General features: G+C 47.6%; 1 protein-coding gene across 3 annotated transcripts in view; it reads right to left on the bottom strand.

Moving 5' to 3' along the window:
* Positions 1 to 18,686, bottom strand: part of LOC111839324 (rasGAP-activating-like protein 1) — a 51,317-nt gene that overhangs the window by 12,059 nt on the left and 20,572 nt on the right. Inside the window, exons 8-19 of one of the 3 annotated variants that reach the window (XM_072708007.1) lie at positions 18,476 to 18,616; positions 18,070 to 18,161; positions 17,458 to 17,578; positions 16,912 to 17,065; positions 10,775 to 10,839; positions 10,585 to 10,697; positions 8,896 to 9,088; positions 8,474 to 8,611; positions 6,550 to 6,694; positions 2,405 to 2,577; positions 945 to 1,082; positions 199 to 334 (exon numbers count right to left, since the gene is read on the bottom strand). In XM_072708007.1, coding sequence (XP_072564108.1) covers positions 199 to 334; positions 945 to 1,082; positions 2,405 to 2,577; positions 6,550 to 6,694; positions 8,474 to 8,611; positions 8,896 to 9,088; positions 10,585 to 10,697; positions 10,775 to 10,839; positions 16,912 to 17,065; positions 17,458 to 17,578; positions 18,070 to 18,161; positions 18,476 to 18,616 — 1,609 coding nt within the window. Of the gene's footprint in view, positions 1 to 198; positions 335 to 944; positions 1,083 to 2,404; positions 2,578 to 6,549; positions 6,695 to 8,473; positions 8,612 to 8,895; positions 9,089 to 10,584; positions 10,698 to 10,774; positions 10,840 to 16,911; positions 17,066 to 17,457; positions 17,579 to 18,069; positions 18,162 to 18,475; positions 18,673 to 18,686 lie in introns of all 3 variants that reach the window. The other 2 variants (XM_072708009.1, XM_072708008.1) reach the window with 2 other exon arrangements.

The raw sequence follows: 18,686 nt of genomic DNA, 5'->3' as shown, positions 1-18,686 counted from the left end.
TGCGATAAAAAAACTAAAAATATCAAAAGTCTTGTATTTTGTTTAGTTACTTATAGCTAAGGTTAGGGCTGGGTAGTAGTTAAGGTTGTCATAGTTGGGATTAGGGTTTTTCCCATAGAAATGACTGGACAGTCCCCACAAAGATATGAATACAAACATGTGTTTCAGTGGGTGCGTATGTGTGTGTGCGCTCCTCACCTCCTCGGTCGCTCTGCAGACAGCACGTCCACCTCCCCCCTCTATGTGTCCCTGGGTGGTATGAGGGAAGCTTGCCGGAGGTCTCTATGCTGGCCTTGCGGATCGCCGACAGCCATTGGTTCAGCTCGTTCACATTCTGCAGGGGGCAGGGCAAGGAGTTTCACAAAGGCATATGTGCCTCAGGTACCCCAAGAGTCACACCACCGTCACCCCTCATCCAGACCTTCCACAGCTGGATGTATGGTGTGTACTCGCCCAACTTCGCTGATGTGTCCAGTAGTAGAGGAGAATGGAATTGTGGGAAATGCACACATTGCAACTTTGGGACACATGTCATACTCCCAGCATACATCCCAGCATTGGGAGGCGTGTCATACTCCCAGCTTTGGGAGGCGTGTCGTACTCCCAGCATGCACCCTAGCGTTGGGGGCGTGTCATACTCCCAGCTTTGGGAGGCGTGTCGTACTCCCAGCATGCACCCTAGCGTTGGGGGCGTGTCATACTCCCAGCTTTGGGAGGCGTGTCGTACTCCCAGCATGCACCCCAGCGTTGGGGGCGTGTCATACTCCCAGCATGCACCTCAGCATTGGGAGGCATGTCATACTCCAAGCTTTGGGAGGCGTGTCATACTCCCAGCATGCACCCCAGCGTTGGGAGGCTTGTCATACTCCCGGCATGCACCCCAGCATTGGGAGGCATGTTGTACTCCTGGCATGCTTCAGAACTTCAGGAGGCATGTCACACACCTTGCATTGGAGGTACATGGTGCTTGTCTGCCCGTCTCCATCCCGCATCAGCACCTGCATGATATGCTGCAACTGGAAGGCATTCTCGTCGACACGCTCCACAGCGCAAACATGCTCCATGGGGATGGAGGACCTCACCTGGGGTGGGTTTGTTGGGTTAGTGAAGGAAACCTTACAAACTGTCCCTGCACAGTCTGACATGTCAGAAGGAGGTAGGGTTAGGGTTAGGCTTAGGGTTAGGCTGAAAGAGTGAACAGCCAGAACGGGGAGATCAAAAAAATGACAGCAACCAGAGGAACATGGACAAAGTGAAAGATGAATAGCAGAGCAGGAGGCTACTTTAATGTGTAAATGAGCTTCTCAGGCTCAGAGACCTTGGGGGAGAGTCAGGTATCGTCTACAAAGGGATTCGTGATGGGATGAACATCCACCAGGCACCTCTCTGCACATTCCTCCTCACTCTCCTCACTCCATTTATATCTTTCACCTCTCTGCACATTCCTCCTCACTCTCCTCACTCCATTTATATCTTTCACCTCTCTGCACATTCCTCCTCGCTCTCCTCACCCCATTTCTATCTTCAACCTCTCTTCTCATTACCCCTAGTTCATCTCACCCCATTTTTATCTTTTACCTCTCTTCACGTTCCCCCTCTCTCTCTCCTCACCCCATTTCTATCTTTCACCTCTCTGCACATTCCCCCCCCCTCCTTGTTAGAGCCATAGTATAGATAAGAGAATATGATGTTGTTTCTTTTGTGATGTATGATATTGTAGAAATGATTAAAGGAATGACTGTTTATTTGTAATGTTGAATTTCAGTTTAATTTTGTTTGCCGGATATGAACACCTGTCTGACGTCACGTGTTAAGTGCCGTAAATCACTGTAGTGCTGTATGTAACTGAGGGCACAACAGTCTTTGACCATGACTACAAACATATTACCTTGATATTGAAAGAACGTTTAAGTTTTTTTTGTACTGTGGTATGTTTACTTACCAAAGAATTTGGAAAGTTTAAAGAAGTCTCGCGTCAATTACTTTATTCTCCCACCAAGAAGAACGCGGAATATTAGGAACAGCACTAACACTCCTCACCTCATTCACCTCTCTTCACATTCTCCCTCTCTCTACTCACCCCATTTCTATCTTTCACCTCTCTGCACATTCCGTCTCTCGCTCTACTCACCCCATTTCTATCTTTCACCTCTCTGCACATTCCCTCTCTCGCTCTACTCACCCCATTTCTATCTTTCACCTCTCTGCACATTCCCTCTCTCGCTCTCCTCACCCCATTTCTATCTTTCTCCTCTCTGCACATTCCCTCTCTCGCTCTCCTCACCCCATTTCTATCTTTCACCTCTCTGCACATTCCCTCTCTCGCTCTCCTCACCCCATTTCTGTCTTTCACCTCTCTATGCATTCTATCTATCCCGCTCACTCTCCTCACCCCGGGGCCCACCTGCCAGTCGGGGCTCTTGGCATAGGACAGGCTCTCGCTGTTCAGCCAGAAGTAGCGCTTCTTGAAGGCAAACCGCGTCAGCAGCTGTGGTCCCTCTGTCTTGCGCTTGTGCAGATATCCCTCCTTCAGTGTCACCGAGGGCAGAAATGGAGCCCGCTGCAGCCTGTCAGAAACTGAGGTGCAAGGGACAAGGTGTCTGATGCTTTGCGACGTCAATCCCAATGAATACACTGCCATTTACAAGCTCGGTTGTTTGGGTTTATCTTACGGGTGTAATGGAAACACCTCCTAGACATATTCTGGGAAATACAGCACTTTTCTGCAGGATGTGGAGTATTCCAGTGAATCAATTACCGTTCTGCTCATTTTCATATCTTTAGCTTGTCTGGTTGGGAGTTGAGGGCACTGAGCCTGCTCACTACGGAGGAGCTTTGCCTCTCAGCTGTCACAGTAACATGTAAAATGAGGGCAGTGAGCCTGCTCACTACAGAGGAACTTTGCCTCTCAGCTGTCACAGTAACATGTAAAATGAGGGCACTGAGCCTGCTCACTACAGAGGAACTTTGCCTCTCAGCTGTCACAGTAATGTGTAAAATGAGGGCACTGAGCCTGCTCACTACAAAGGAACTTTGCCTCTCAGCTGTCACAGTAACATGTACAATGAGGGCACTGAGCCTGCTCACTACGGAGGAACTTTGCCTCTCAGCTGTCACAGTAACATGTACAATGAGGGCAGTGAGCCTGCTCACTACGGAGGAACTTTGCCTCTCAGCTGTCACAGTAACATGTACAATGAGGGCACTGAGCCTGCTCACTACGGAGGAACTTTGCCTCTCAGCTGTCACAGTAATGTGTAAAATGAGGGCACTGAGCCTGCTCACTACGGAGGAACTTTGCCTCTCAGCTGTCACAGTAATGTGTAAAATGAGGGCAGTGAGCCTGCTCACTACGGAGAAACTTTGCCTCTCAGCTGTCACAGTAATGTGTAAAATGAGGGCACTGAGCCTGCTCACTACGGAGGAACTTTGCCTCTCAGCTGTCACAGTAATGTGTAAAATGAGGGCAGTGAGCCTGCTCACTACAGAGGAACATTGCCTCTCAGCTGTCATAGTAATGTGTAAAATGAGGGCAGTGAGCCTGCTCACTACAGAGGAACTTTGCCTCTCAGCTCTCACAGTAATGTGTAAAATGAGGGTAGTGAGCCTGCTCACTACAGAGGAACTTTGCCTCTCAGCTGTCACAGTAACATGTAAAATGAGGGCAGCTTACCACATGTTTTCACAGTTTTTAAATGGTGATGGTGAAATGAGGCTTCGTGAAGCACTGGGGCTTTCCGGCCAAATGTTTCACTGAAAGGTTCCTTACTTTAAGCCTCATTTAACAGCGTACAGTAATGATACCTACTGGTGAATATAATAATGATAGAAATAGGGCTTCTGAGAGACAGAGACAATTGAAAATATCGATTTGGAAACAGTTGTAATCTTTCAAAGCATTCAAACCATTGTTTCACAGAAACAAGTAGTGGCAAAATGGGCACTGTCTTGGAGAAATGTGCAACTGCATACAGTTACGTTAAAGTTTTTGTATAATTCTATTGCTGTCATCATTTTTATATTTAAAAATTATAAGTTATTTAAAAAAAAAAAAAAGACAGTGAAGTGTTCAACTGTGCTTGAGCTGGGACCAAATGGAGGAAAACAAATGAAACGGTATGAGTTTATGAGGCCCTGTTCAGAGAGGTCACCTGACTTTGTCATTTTGTTAAGGATTTTGGGATAACATTTAGGTACAGAATTATCGCAAAGGTTTTCAAACATTTCGATGCACTGTTTCGAGTTTGCCATTACTAGGCTAATATATACGTATAACGTACTCCTCAAAAATCTCAGCTTGCAATAGTGACCTCTTCAACACAACACTCAAAATCCTCAAACCAACCAATATTACTCACACGCAGAGTTTCACTTCTACAATTCGAAACTTAGGATGTCCTACTGGGTTTCACAGCTCATCATCAATCACCTAAATTTTTCAGAATGATTCAAGCATCGAAGCGAGGCTGCAGCAGACACACCCTTTCATACTCAATACACACTTCAAAGCCTTGGTTTCTAACCTAACATCACTCCCTTTAACTCTCTAAGAAAGCCAGAGGGCTTAACTGCAGATACAATGCTCACGGAAATTCTTGGGAAGCTTGCTTAATTTAATAAAAATATTGCATTTTTTGGTTTAATAAGAAAAATCATTACTTTATTCTTTTTTTTTTTTTTTTTTTTTTTTAATGCCCACCACCACCCCCATTCATTACTTTATTCATTTGTTTACCAAAAAATCACACTAGAAACACCCAGTAGGTGTAGTAAAACATTGATTTTAAGTAGTAATAAATTGAAACCCAAATTATAGTTCTGAGTTAAAAAGTTAATTGACAAGCAGTCCCATTGGGTGCTTTTTAACTAGTAACACCTTTGCAATAACATAAAATACCAAGCATTTGTGTTTAGTATCTCTTTGGGAGCCAATGACTACAACTGCAATTAATTGCAAAATGGCAACTGAATGAATCAGTCAAAAACATTATGACATATAAAAAAAGAAAATGTTTGTGTGGAAGATATGTGCACATATGTTAAACATTGCTTGCCAAAGGACTTTTGTTGTGAAACCAACAAACTTGCTACATTTTTACAGAATTAAGTAATTGTCCCTAGGCTTTCTGTGAGGACTGAACATTCAGCAGTTGTCCCTTATAAAGGCTCAAGGGCGCAATTATTTTAACTGAACACAAGGTGGGGCTGCAGCACTGAAAAAACGAACAGAAGTGTGGCACCATGGAAGAGATAGAGGCGGTAGGGCAGAGACCTAAAGGAGTCAGAACAAGCCATAGTAAAACCTCACCCTTTCATCATCGGCCAGGGCAATGCAGGGGTCAGTACAGGGGTCACAGGGCATTTCAGTAGGGGGTGTCTCGCTTTGCCCCTGATCCAGTAAGCCTGAGCTAAAACAGCCCCACTGTGTTTCCTTATAGCAGACGAAAAGCATTTATCTTTAAGGGAAATAGACACTCAGTGGCATTCAAAGGACATGACACCTCACCCCTGGAGAACCTTTCAAAAGGATTTTTTCCCTCTCAATAATACAGTGTGAAAAGTATTGATGATGAATTTTTTAAGTAGTTAGCTTACTTTACAGGTCAAAGCTCCCCAACAATACAGTAAATGAATGATTAATTAATACTAATTAAAATAAATGACAACCTTTTATTTTATACTTTATAGTACACAGACGAACTAGAGGCATAGAGGTGACATGTTTAATTTAACTATTTATGCATATAAATAAACGTATATATTTGCGGTGCCTCTCCTAGCTCATGCCACACCCTGGATTAGCATCACGAAACAATCATGTTTTGTCAGCCCTATTAATATTCTTTACCTTTTTTGAAATGTTGGTGTTCTTGTCCCTATATCAGTTACAATGTTTTTCTTCGGTCACACCATGCTAACCTATCAGGGTCATCGAAACCAGTCCCCTCCCCCTACAGTGCGGTGCCCTCCATCCACGTGAAACTGGCTGGAAAGTCAGTGTCTTCTCAGATCCTGGCACCCTAGATCACACAGCTGTTCCTTGCTGGTACAGTAGAGGGCACAAATACTTCTAGGGGTGCCCAACATCACATAGCTGTTCCATACTGTTACAGCAGAGGGCCAGAACACATGTAGAGGCACCCCATTTCACGTAGCTGTTCTGTACCAACACTGCAGTGGATGTGAGTACATATAGGGGCGCCCCATTTCAGGTAGCTGTTCTGTACCAACACTGCAGTGGGTGTGAGTACATCTAGGGGCGCCCCCTGTCACGGAGCTGTTCTGTACCAACACTGCAGTGCGTGTGAGTACATCTAGGGGCAGGGACATTGTATCCTGACAGGGTAATCCCATAGTACAGCATCACCACCTGTTCAGCCCATGCATATTTCATGAGGCACCCCCTGTCTGTCGCCTCGCACGCTGACACCTGAGCGCAGGGGACTTGCCTGGAGGAGTGAGCGCACGCAGATAGCCAGGTACTCGAGGTCCCTCCCTTACACAGCTGTCATCGTTCACCCGGCCACACAGAGGAGAGTGAAGCCTCACCGGTCTCACAATCAACATCGATGAGCTTGTCCAGGAAGTCTCTGAAGGAGCCGACACTGCTCAGGATGACAGGGTGCAGTGGGGCCATCCACTGCTCCTTCCCCTGGCCGAGCTGGAGACCCAGGTTACCAACACTCTGCACAGCCTGTCGGGTGGGGTGCAGTCAAAGAAGAGGGGGGAGAACATGAGGGAGAAGGAGGGAATGGGAGGAACAGGTTGCAGTGGAGAGAGAGGGAGAGACAGGGGGAGTAAGAAAGGGAGGGAGAAGGAGGGAAAGAAGGAGAGAAGGGGGAATGAAAGGGAGAGAGAGGGAGAAACAGTGGAGGCAGGTATCAGGGAGAGAGAGTGAAGGGGAATGAAAGGGAGAGAGAGGGAGAAAGGGTGGAAGGAGGTATCAGGGAGAGAGGGGGGAATGAAAGGGAGAAAGATGGAGAAAGGGCGGAGGGGAGTATCAGGGAAAGAGAGAGAGGGGGGGAATGAAAGGGAGAGAGAGGGAGAGGGAGAAAAAGTGGAGGGATGTATCAGGGAAAGAGAGAGAGGGAATGATAGAGAGGGAGAAAGGATGGAGGGAGGTCTCAGGGAGAGAGAGTGAGGGGGAATGAAAGGGAGAGAGAGGGAAAAAGGGTGGAAGGATATATCAGGGAAAGAGGGGGGGATGAAAAGGAGAGAGATGGAGAAAGGGTGGAGGGAGGTATCATGGAAAGAGAAAGACAGAATGTAAGGGGGAGATTGAGAGAGGGAGAAAAAGTGGCAGGAGGTATCAGGGAAAGAGAGAGGGAATGAAATGGAAGATGAGGGAGATTTATTTATTACTCCCTCACACACACACAGATTTGTAGTTATATTTTTGTGGGGATTCTCCATTCATTTCTATGGGGAAAACTCAACATGGCCACCGTAACCCCTAACGTTGCCCTTAAGTAACCAAACAAAATCCAAGACTTCTGGCATTTTTAGTTTTTTGATTTCATTCATATATTTTCATAGGAACCTGAAAAATGGTCCCCACACCATTAAAATAACAGGGTATCATCACACTGTGGGGGACATTTGGTCCCCACAATATAATATAAATCTAATCCACACACACACACACAAACCCTACATCTGTCCTGCTTCCTGTTAAAGTCGCACATCTGATGTAATGCTACACTGACCACATGCCCCCCCCCCCCCCAAAAGAGCTGCTGGGCCACTGTGGGCCTCCCAAACCCCACTTTGAAGTTGCTGCTTTCCACAGATCATGCCGACGGCTTCCTTTGTCCCTGGCAAACCTGGCTCTGTGTCGAGAGGTGTGGATGGGAGCAAAGCTCCACTTCACCCTCCGACAAACAGCCAACCACACCTGGGGGGGTCAGTCCGGTTAGTGGGCAGGCCTGGGGGGCAGGAGAGAGCCCAGGTGTAGCAGCAGGACAGCTGCTGTGGGGGAGGCCGGTGATGTGTGCCAGTGTGCGGCAGGTGTGTGCGAGGGCACACGTGAGAACACGAACGAGGGAACATGTGAGGATGATACAAGGGTGGTGCGAGGGTGTGTATGAGGGCGCATGTGAGGGTACATGAGAGAGCACGTGTGTGGGCAGTGCAACCAGGTATGAGGCTGCTTGTGAGGGTGGTATGAGAACACATGTGTGGGCAGTGCAACCAGGTATGAGGCTGCTTGTGAGGGTGGTGTGAGGACACGTGTGAGAGTGTGTTTGAGGGCAGTGCATACTTGGTGTGAGCATGATGTGAGGACAAGAATGAGGGTAAGTGTGAAGGCACGCATGAGGGCACACAGAGCAGTGTGAGGGCACGTGCAAGTATGGTGCAAGAATGTGTGTGAGGTCACGTGTGAGGGTGCGTGCCAGGGCACTGTTAGGGCACATGGGAGGGTGAAGGTGTATGAGGGTGGTGCAAGCGTGCGTGCGAGTGTGAGGGTGTGCACCTTGGCCAGCAGCAGCAGCGTGCGACCAGTGCGTGCATCCGCATGTCGCTCTCGCAGGTGGAACAACTTCGGCGTCAGGATGGCAGGAGCCACGAAGCGCAGGAAGAGGAAACCGCCAATGGCCAGATACTTCACATCCTGGGGGACAGACAGGATAAGCCTGAACCAGACAGAACAAATCCATGCAGAGGACATACAGGCCACAAAATCACACAGGCCACGTTCATCCCTGTCCATAAAGGAGATGCAGTTTCAGCGGTGAGTTGTTCCTATCTTGCCATCTGGTGGCGTGTGCTGCTGAGGGATGTTAAGATGGCATCTCATGCATGATGCATGTTCCTGTGTGACAGTGTGTGTCTTTGTGCCCGTGCGAGGACCTCCTTGTGCTCTTCCTGCATGTTTATGGCCGCACCGCTCACTACCTCGTGTTCAGGCCCTGGGAATTGTTCCTCCACACGCTTGTGCAGCTGCTTGAAGACGACACGCATCACGATGGGGCACTGTGCCAGAGAGCCGATGATGGCATCCATGATGGCCAACAGGTAGCCCTGCAGGACTTCCACGCTGCTCTCAAGCACCTCTGCCTCGGAGACCACACCCTTGAAGGAGATCCGCCTGGGGGGGTGTTTATTTTAAAAGGCTGAAAGGACCCAGTTTATTGAATTTGAATTCAGATGATGGGGGAGCAAGTAAAGGAGGGAACGTCAGTCTGAATGAGGAGCTGTGTGTGTAGATGAGCTCTTTGCAGTTCTGTAGCCTGGTTTACTGCTCCCTGAATATTCTCAGGCTGCTCGCTTTGAAATGCAGGTACCTGTCATCGTCACACAGCAGCTACACGTAGTTGCTTAGCAGTATACCATGACTTAAGTGTGTTACTATCTAAAGAGGGTCTGGGCTGGTTGCTAAGCAACTATTCTCCTACACTCACTTTCTCTCCATCACTCAGAGCCTTAGTAACGCCTACAGGTATGGCAGAGTCACTCAGAGGTTCACTAATGCCTGAGGGCATGGCACAGAGTCACTTAGAGTCTCACTAATGCCTGAGGGCATGGAAGAGTCACTCTGAAGTTCGCTATCAACTTAGAGCATGGTGGAATTGCTCAGAGCCTTGCTAATGCCTTAGGGCATAGTAGAGTCCCTCAGAGCCTCGCTGACACCTGTGAGCACGGCAGAGTCACTCAGAGGCTTGCTAGCACCTGAGGGCACAGGAGATTCACTCACAGGCTCGCTATGGCAGAGTCATTCAGAGGTTCCCTAGCACCTGAAGGCATGTTAGAGTCACTTAGAGGCTCGCAAGCACCTGAGGGCACGTTAGAGTCACTCAGAGGCTCCCTATGGCAGAGTCACTCAGAGGCTCCCTATGGCAGAGTCACTCAGAGGCTCACTTGCACTTGAGGGCATGGCAGAGTCACTCAGAGGCTCGCCAGCACCTGAGGGCACAGCAGAGTTGCTCAGAGGTTCTCTAACACCTGTGGGCATGGTAGAGTCACTCAGAGGCTTGCTATTGTCTGTGGCTGTGGGTAAAGCAGAGTCAGTCAGGGGTTTGTTAACGCTTGTCGCAGTGGTTGCAGCAATCTGTCCATCTTATCAAAGATAGCTGTCCCAAAGCTTAAGAAAAACATATAAACAAAATTGATAGCAACAAAAAACAACTCAGAAAAGTAAACTTATCACCCTCTGTTGACATTGTCACTGTTTCTATGCGACAAGAAGTTGTCATGGGCAACCATCATATTTATATACGCAGTGTAGCATTTGCAGCATACAGTGTGTGGGTGGGAAGAGACCTTCACGTCAGGAGGACACAAACACACATGTAATCAGAGGCTGCATACTGCCTGATTCATAGATCAGGACACACACATACTGAGCCATGTGTACGGAATTTTCATGCAGATAGACGGATTAAAAAAAAAAGCATTATTGGGTGGAGTTTCACTTTTGGTACACTCAGGTTTCTGTGCTGTATTTTGATTGTTCCTGCCACAAACCAAACCCTGTCATCATCAGAGGAGGAACAGGTTGAAAAGCTCCACTTCAAAAGCTGCCCCATAACCCCGCCTCCCACACTTCCTCTCCCCTGATTGGCTGAGTGCGAGTAAAACATCTACCTGGTTCGATTCAGTTCGATTTTGCATGGGTCCAGTTCAACGTACTTCTTCTCCTCAAAGATCCGGTTGAGGACAGGTTTTAGCACCTTGTGTAGGTACAGCATGCCAACGGCCTGTGGGGCAGAGCAGGTGTGAGTGTGAGACATGGGAAGCCCCATGCAAATGGGGAGCGGAATAACGGGATACACACCTTCATGAACTGCTCCATGGCTTTGGAGGCCAGTGAATTGGAGCGGAACAGAGTGTTGGGGTCAGCTGGGAGTGGGAGATAGACAAGGAGAGAGCGTCAGTGGACAGGCTTCAGGTGTTTCACGTATTTGGTTTCAAACGGGCCGCAGTGCAGCTGGCAGGAGCTGCAGGATTCTCTGAAGGGGTCGGGGTACACTTAGCTATAGCGGTCTCATGTTACATCCCTTCTGGTCTCTCTTCACTGGCTCGCTAGAGGAACTCACATCAAGTTCAAGTCCTTGGTGCTGGCTTACATTAACGGACAGGCACCCATCTCCCTCAAGATGCTCCTCAAGACCTGCATCCCTCTTCAGTCAGCAAACCAGCACCACCTGGGGACTCTCCACCGCCTGAGAGGTCCCCCCCCCCCAACCCCACACCTCTCTATCTCCCCTGGCTGGTCTTTCGTGGTCGCTGAATGCCATCAGTGTTGTACTTTGTCTTTTGACTGCATTGCCCCATTAGTTTCTTGCTATGTTTGAAATGCATCGTGTAGCTCTTGCCCTGATGCTGCTCACAGCTGTAAAAAGTCTATCTTGAAAAATTGGCTTGGTTCCTTCTTATTTGTAATAACAAGAAAATTGGATTGATTGGCATCTGTATCATGTTGGCAGTTTACAAGCTTGTGTGTGAACGTACAGACAGACACAAACATGCTGTAATTATGACAATAATTGACAATTATGATAATATGACAATATGACAGTACTATTACATGATTTCTTTCACATACGACTGGTATTTATTATCTGTACAGACTTACAGACTTTCCCCAACGTACTAGGCTCGATTTGGACATACTGGTCATACATCAAAAAAAAAAAAAAAAAAAAAAAAAAAATGAAACTTCATTCACATGTTTGAAATGTCATAAGACACATACATTGTATATCAGGGTATAACTCTCTGTATAGTCTGAATAGGTTTTCAGCATTTACACATTTATGGCCTATTTAGTATTTTTATCTATTATCAATCAATAATTACATATGCTTCAAATACTGCAAAATCTACAAAATATTTCTGTCCTTATTTTCATCCCTATGGGTTGCCTTCATGGCTTTGGAAATAAACTTGGCTGTTGCCATGGCAACAGTAGCCAATAATAGGCCTGTTTATAGACACTTAGGAGCAGCCATGTGCATATCAGAGGAGTCTTCCTTCCTGATGACCTAAATCAGCATCGCAGTGCCTTACAGGACCAGCGGTTCAAAATTATTAACAACGCAAACTCTATAGACTGACCCCCCCCCCCCCACTCCACCCCATTATTACATATTACAGTAAATATTAAAACATTCATTACACTGTAATCCTAAACATTTTCCATTGGTTGCTCATTTCAATGACATGTAGCCCTATTCAGCCTGTATCTTGAGCCTTCATTTGTGTAACTATTAACCTGGAGAGCTGATGCTCCTAAAGTGATGCTGACAAAAATGATGTTTTTAACAGCTTACAACAGGTGCGTCCTTTTCAGAAATACAAGTGAAATTACGGCAGTGACTTGACTAAAATATGCGTAGGCTATACAGCTTTACAGAACTGTTTTACATGACATGTGTAACACAAACACTCCAGCAAAAGCCAGAACAAGAGCAGGAAAGTTTTCACTCTCATCGTGTCCTGAATGGCAGCTCCTGCCAACCCGAAAACGGAATGGCATCGATCAGCCTTTTTCTTCACCGTGTCGTTGTGTTCAGCTAATTGGGGACACACGCCTTCGTAGACAAACTATCAGACACTGATTTTTCCTTTTGCACAATCAAAAAGCTGGACATAAAAACAAATCATCTTTTTTACGGTATATACACAAGATTAGCTGATCAACAAGAACAATAACTCCTGGCTCATTCAATTTAGTGATCAGTGGTCATTGTTGACACACCACAGCACACAACAATGAAATGTGTCCTCTGCATTTAACCCATATGTGACATCATGACATAGTAGGGGGCAGCTAATTCAGCATCCGGGGAGCAGGGCTTGGGGGCGATACCTGGCTCAAGGTATCTCAGTGGTGTCTTGCTGGTCGGGAATTCAAACCTGCAATCTTACAATTCCAAGTGCGCTTCCCTAACCATTAAGCCACCACTGCCCACATTCAGATATATTGGCGAATATTGGTGAGTTTATCTTTCCTGATGGTTGAATTCATGTTCTGGTTGGTTAAACGTGCCTCAATTATCTATGTACTAAGAACGCACAAGATACATTACACTGAAGTCTATAAGCTTAACGAGGCAGAAAAAGTTTGCTTTCACTGAAGTTCCTTTTATTAACCTAAGTGTGGTGTTTTGCACAATACTTTGTCAGATATTTTTGGACAGCAGCATCATTTTGGGTTGGTCGCTGCGACCATACATTGGCATCGCCTGTTGTCTTACAGAAACCTGCCCTGGTTGACACTCCTGTCAGCAGCATCCAAGGTTACACGCCCCAAACTGTGCACAGAACCGTGCTCAGCAAAGAGAACGATGTCTGAGAAAGACATCTGTAAATGTGCAATGGCAATAAACTCAGAGTTATAAATACATTATAACTTAACAGGTACTGTAAGGATGTGAGAAGATAGTTGTAATTATTAGGATCCTGACCTAAATATGAGCTGATATTTTGACCTAGATCTCATCTGAAAAGTTCTCTGGCTGCAGGATCATTTACATTATTATTAGGTGGTACTTAATTTATATGAGAGATAATGTGTGAAAGTAAGATATTTTAATATCACCCCTGAGAAAATAAGAAGCTAATCAGTATGAGGTTCTGATCAGTATCACCACCCACAGGATCACAGTGCTCACGCTGAATCCAGGAACTGTTCTCACTTGGATTAAGAGACATATGTGAAAAGAACCTTGAGAATCTGAAGTGAGCATGTGACTGCAGACATCAGCATCTTGGCAGAAAGTCATAAGACCTATGCACAGGCTGGAGAGTGCTGTGCTGTTTACGGGGGCGTGTGACAGCCCCAATCCAGGATTAGTTTATGGTTGTCCATTGAGACTGAATGTGACGGGGGTTGATGACATCCACTTCTGTCTTTATCGATGAATTCTTAGATGGCTGAATAATCCAATCCTGGACCCACAAATTCAGTGTAGGTGGGACATGTGTATGTGATGGTAGTGATAGTAACAACCATAGGTGTGTTCCTACTGAGTTTCCTTTGCTATCTTCCGGCTATCTTTTCCTCCTCTGGCATGCCATGGGTATGTTCCTCCTGAGTCTCCTTCACTGTCTCCCGGCTGTCCTCTCCTCCTCTGGCATACCGTGGGTATGTTCCTCCTGAGTCTCCTTCACTGTCTCCCGGCTGTCCTCTCCTCCTCTGGCATACCGTGGGTATGTTCCTCCTCAGTCTCCTTCACTGTCTCCTGGCTGTCCTCTCCTCCTCTGGCATACCGTGGGTATGTTCCTCCTCAGTCTCCTTCACTGTCTCCGTGCTGTCCTCTCCTCCTCTGGCATGCCGTGGGTATGTTCCTCCTGAGTCTCCTTCACTGTCTCCCGGCTGTCCTCTCCTCCTCTGGCATGCCGTGGGTATGTTCCTCCTGAGTCTCCTTCACTGTCTCCCGGCTGTCCTCTCCTCCTCTGGCATGCCGTGGGTATGTTCCTCCTGAGTCTCCTTCACTGTCTCCCGGCTGTCCTCTCCTCCTCTGGCATACCGTGGGTATGTTCCTCCTCAGTCTCCTTCACTGTCTCCCGGCTGTCCTCTCCTCCTCTGGCATGCCATGGGTATGTTCCTCCTGAGTCTCCTTCACTGTCTCCGTGCTGTCCTTTCTTCCACTGGCATATCATGGGTGTGTTCCTCCTGAGTCTCCTTTGTTGTCTCCTGGCTGTCCTTTCCTGCTTATGCATGCCATGGATATGTACCTCCTGAGTCTCCTTCAGTGTCTCCTGGCTGTTATACCCCTACTGTTGCCACAAATAGCCTTCTCAATCATGTTCTTGTAAACAGTGACAATACTGGCATCACTCCAGTAGGTGGGATGTTCTCATCTGGCCAGACTTTGGTGATATATTAGTGTGGGGTTCTTGTACAGAGGTACCCTCTCTGTTTTGGCAGCTCTGCCGGAGTTTCGTCAGTACCAGGGGACTTGTTTAATTTAAGGGAACCGACAGCTGACAAAACCTCAAGGAACGTTGGGGGCTGGCTGGTGTTGTGAATGGGAGGACATTGAGCCAGTGCATCCAGGATGGTGGGCTCTACATCAGAATTCTGATTTAATAGGGTATCAAAAAATTCAGCCCACCTCATCAGGATGCTGTTCTGGGGTGAGATTCCCGAAGCCTACTTAACACTATGTCGCTCGTATGTTAAAAGATGAACGATGTAAATTTAAGAAAGCTACGGGAAACTGTTAAATCATCTGTTTTTTTCAGAGGATCGGTGCAGCAATTTCTTGGGTCGTATATACCGTAATTCTGACACCATTTTAAAAGTTACGCATGCCATTTTTATCAGCAAATGACTGGATTTCATGTGTCTTTTTGTCCACCACTTGTTCTATATGGTGCAAATAGTCACCTGTACTTCCTGTCGTGCTTTCTGCTATTGCTGCCTAGTGTTGCTGGATGAGGGGTTGTTTGGGGTTGCCCAGTGTGCTATATGCACCTTCTTCAGCAAGTTACGGATGGTTACGGATCCGAGTTGTTGTCAAGCCAGTCTTGACGGTTCTTGCTCCTATAGCCGATAGTCTGGACAGCTGAGCTAATAGAGGTCCACTTCTGGTCCATGGTGTTCTCAGAGCTGAAGGAGACCTTCATCAGTTTTCCAGCAAGGGAACGACGGAACTCTTGCATCAATGTTTCCCAGGCGAGTGCAATCTAGTCACTTTCCGTTGGGCCCTCGTATTCACGGGGGGGGGGGGGGGTGGACTTGGACCTTAGTTTTAATAATATGGCAGCCTGTCCAGTCTGAACATCCCTGATGTCACTACATCTCACTATGACATAATCAATCAAGTGCCAGTGTTTGGAGTGAGGGTGCATCCATGATGTCTTAAATTTAGCCTTATGCTAGAAGAAGGGGTTGGTTATAGTCAGGTTGTGCTCAGAGCAGAACGTAAGTAATCTCATGCCATTTGAGTTCACCTGACCAATGCCTGTCTGTCAAGCACTCCACTCCATATCCAGTGGCATGGGTGGACCCAGGATGACCAGTCCCCCATCTTAGCTGCAGGAGGCTGCTGGGTCCTTTGTTGGTCAAGGCTGGCCTGTCGTGCACCACCAACATAAAGCTTTGGTGATAGTGAGGCTCTGTACTAGCAGTAGAGGAGACTTACATACTCAGCTCCTCTTCTCACCCTTCCCGGCTACGAAGTACATGATCAAATGACCAACCGCACCATCCCAACTCATGAAGTGCACGACCAACCAGACTCCTGACCCATAAAGCACATGATCAACTGCACCTTCCCGACCCATGAAGCACATGACCAACCGGACCTTCCCGATCACGAAGCACCTGACCCACTAACCACACATTCATCTGCACCTTCCCATTCAGGTACACATGTCCACCCACTTTCCCCGACCATGAAGTACCCAGACTTTCCCAGACACAAAGCACATGATCGCACAATAAAATACCACCAAAAACATGGGATTCTAACCACCCGCATTCTCGGTAGGGGATTTAGACTACCCTCCTAGGTCTCTGTGGGGAACTACCCTGTGGGGAACTACCCTGTGGGGAACTACCCTCAGGGAAGCGACCCCTGGTCGACATCGACGAAGGAGGGACCTGAACCATCCTTCTACTCCATTAATGTTAGCGAGCACCAGTTAGCTGATAAATATGATGGCAGTGAGAAGAGGGCAACCATGCCAGGCTTATGGCACCTGTCAAAGCTAAACAGTGATGGCCGTGTGACTTCCAGCAGGTAGGAAACCCAAGTGGGCTAGGCCAGTCTAACAGGCCACGCCCATCCAGCTGTGGTCAGGGTGATCCCCGGATTCACACAACATGAGAGCAACATTCCATGTAGTACCGCAACAATATAACAGCTGTGTATCCCAATATCGCAGCTTTATTGTATAAACTAATTCAATTTTTAATAATTCTCACACACACACACACACACAAAAAGGTGTCCTCACAGGTGTGGTTGACCTCACGCATGTTCAGATAGTCCAGGAAGGGCACCACCAGGCCCTGGCCTAGGTAGATCTTCACCAGTGTCATGGCCACATCTTGCCGGCTCTCCGTCATGGTCACCTCCTCCAGCATGGTCAGCGGACTCACATCATCCACCTGGGGGGACAATGCTCAGAGAATGGATGCCAGACACAGACCTCCGTAAGCCAAACTGGTGCCCACATCACTCACACTAATATCTGATACCCTGTAACATGCTTGGAGCTCAAGCCCCAAACAAGCCAAAAAGCTAAGGAGAAAACAGCACCGTCTTGGTCTGCCTGATACTGAGCGCACTTCTGCTAAGACTCTGGTCTTGTGTGGCTCTAATAATGGGGGGAGGGGGGGGGGCAATCCCAAGAGAGTGCCTTAAACTACAACAGTGCTTGTTGAGAGAAAACTGGCTGCGACCGAGTGCCTCAGTAAAGCTTTGCAACCACAGGCACATTGTGTACTGTCCGGGCTGGGGAAAGCGCAACTAGAAGGGGTGATGGAGCCGGGTGACTTGCCTCCGCAGGTGAGATGACGGACTCCACCAGCAGGTCCACCAAGGGCTGGTAGCACATGGAGGGCAGAATCTGGTCCTCAATGAGGCGAACTTTCAGCCGCACGGCACCCAGCTTGCTCCTACTGGGGAGGCGTTAAGCAGAGAGTACGGACAGTATGGCAGGATCAGGAGTGAGTGACTGAGCAGGGTGAATCCAACACTCTCTGCCATATAATGATATTCTTATCTGAGCTATTGAGACTGGAAAGAAAAGGATTATCAAAGCTTATTTTCACTAATGATTTCTGCAGATCACAATAGCCTGTGCTATCATTGATCTATGAGACTCATTAGCTCAGAAAAAGAACCGTTAGATATGCTTATGCGGTTTAGCCTCCAAAAGAGCCACCCCCCCCCCCCCACACCCCCCGAGGATGAGTCACTCAGTAATAAACCCCCCACAAGTGGCTGCTTGCAACATGGGCTCTGTCTCGCCAAGATTATCATTAGCATTAGTGGTCGTTTGTGAGACCCCTGACAGCCCTCTGGTGAGGGTTCAAAGCAGACAAGCCCACCACAACGACTCCCCCTAGCTTATCCTTGCTTGCTTAGTGGCTGGTGGCCATGGCCTCACCCTGCGTCATCCTCTGCATTTCTGAGGGGCATCAGGCGGAACCAGCCCTCCAGTAGGGGGCTCTTCAACAGGCAGGTGAGGGAAATCTCCACCTACAGGCCACAATCATGCAGTAGAGAGTCTCTACTTCAGTTCATATCAAGAGTTGAAAGCCTTCAAATGCATATAAACATGGCATGTTCAGATTGACACAGCATTAAAACACAGTGGCGATCGTGATAACTTTCTGTGATTCTGCTCTTAATGTATTTATGGTCAGCTTGTTAAGTCTTTGTTCAGTTCTCAGGCAACCTTGACCCTGTATAAAATGAACCTCTTGCAACTAAACTCACAGTAGGCTGCCTCTGCTTGCACTAAATGTAACAATGTCCCTTTCCTCGGACGCTCCATCCTATCTGTCACACACCTTTCCCAGGAAGTCATTCTTGCCCACCATGTCCCAGTCCCAGATCTCCAGGGTCAGGCTGCCCCCTCCAGTAAGCTCCCTCGGCTCCAGCTCCAGCTCTAGCTGCTCCCCCCAGTGCGGGAAGCGTGTCTTCTTGATGATCTGACACAGACAGAGGGGTGCCATCGAACACAGGGCTGCAAGAATATCTACGGCACCTGAGATCATGCAG

This window comes from Paramormyrops kingsleyae, chromosome 2, assembly GCF_048594095.1.
Source record: "Paramormyrops kingsleyae isolate MSU_618 chromosome 2, PKINGS_0.4, whole genome shotgun sequence".
NCBI classification, from domain to species: Eukaryota; Metazoa; Chordata; class Actinopteri; order Osteoglossiformes; family Mormyridae; genus Paramormyrops; species Paramormyrops kingsleyae.
Note: the sequence above shows the minus strand (reverse complement) of the source record. Positions and strands in the feature narration are given on the sequence as shown.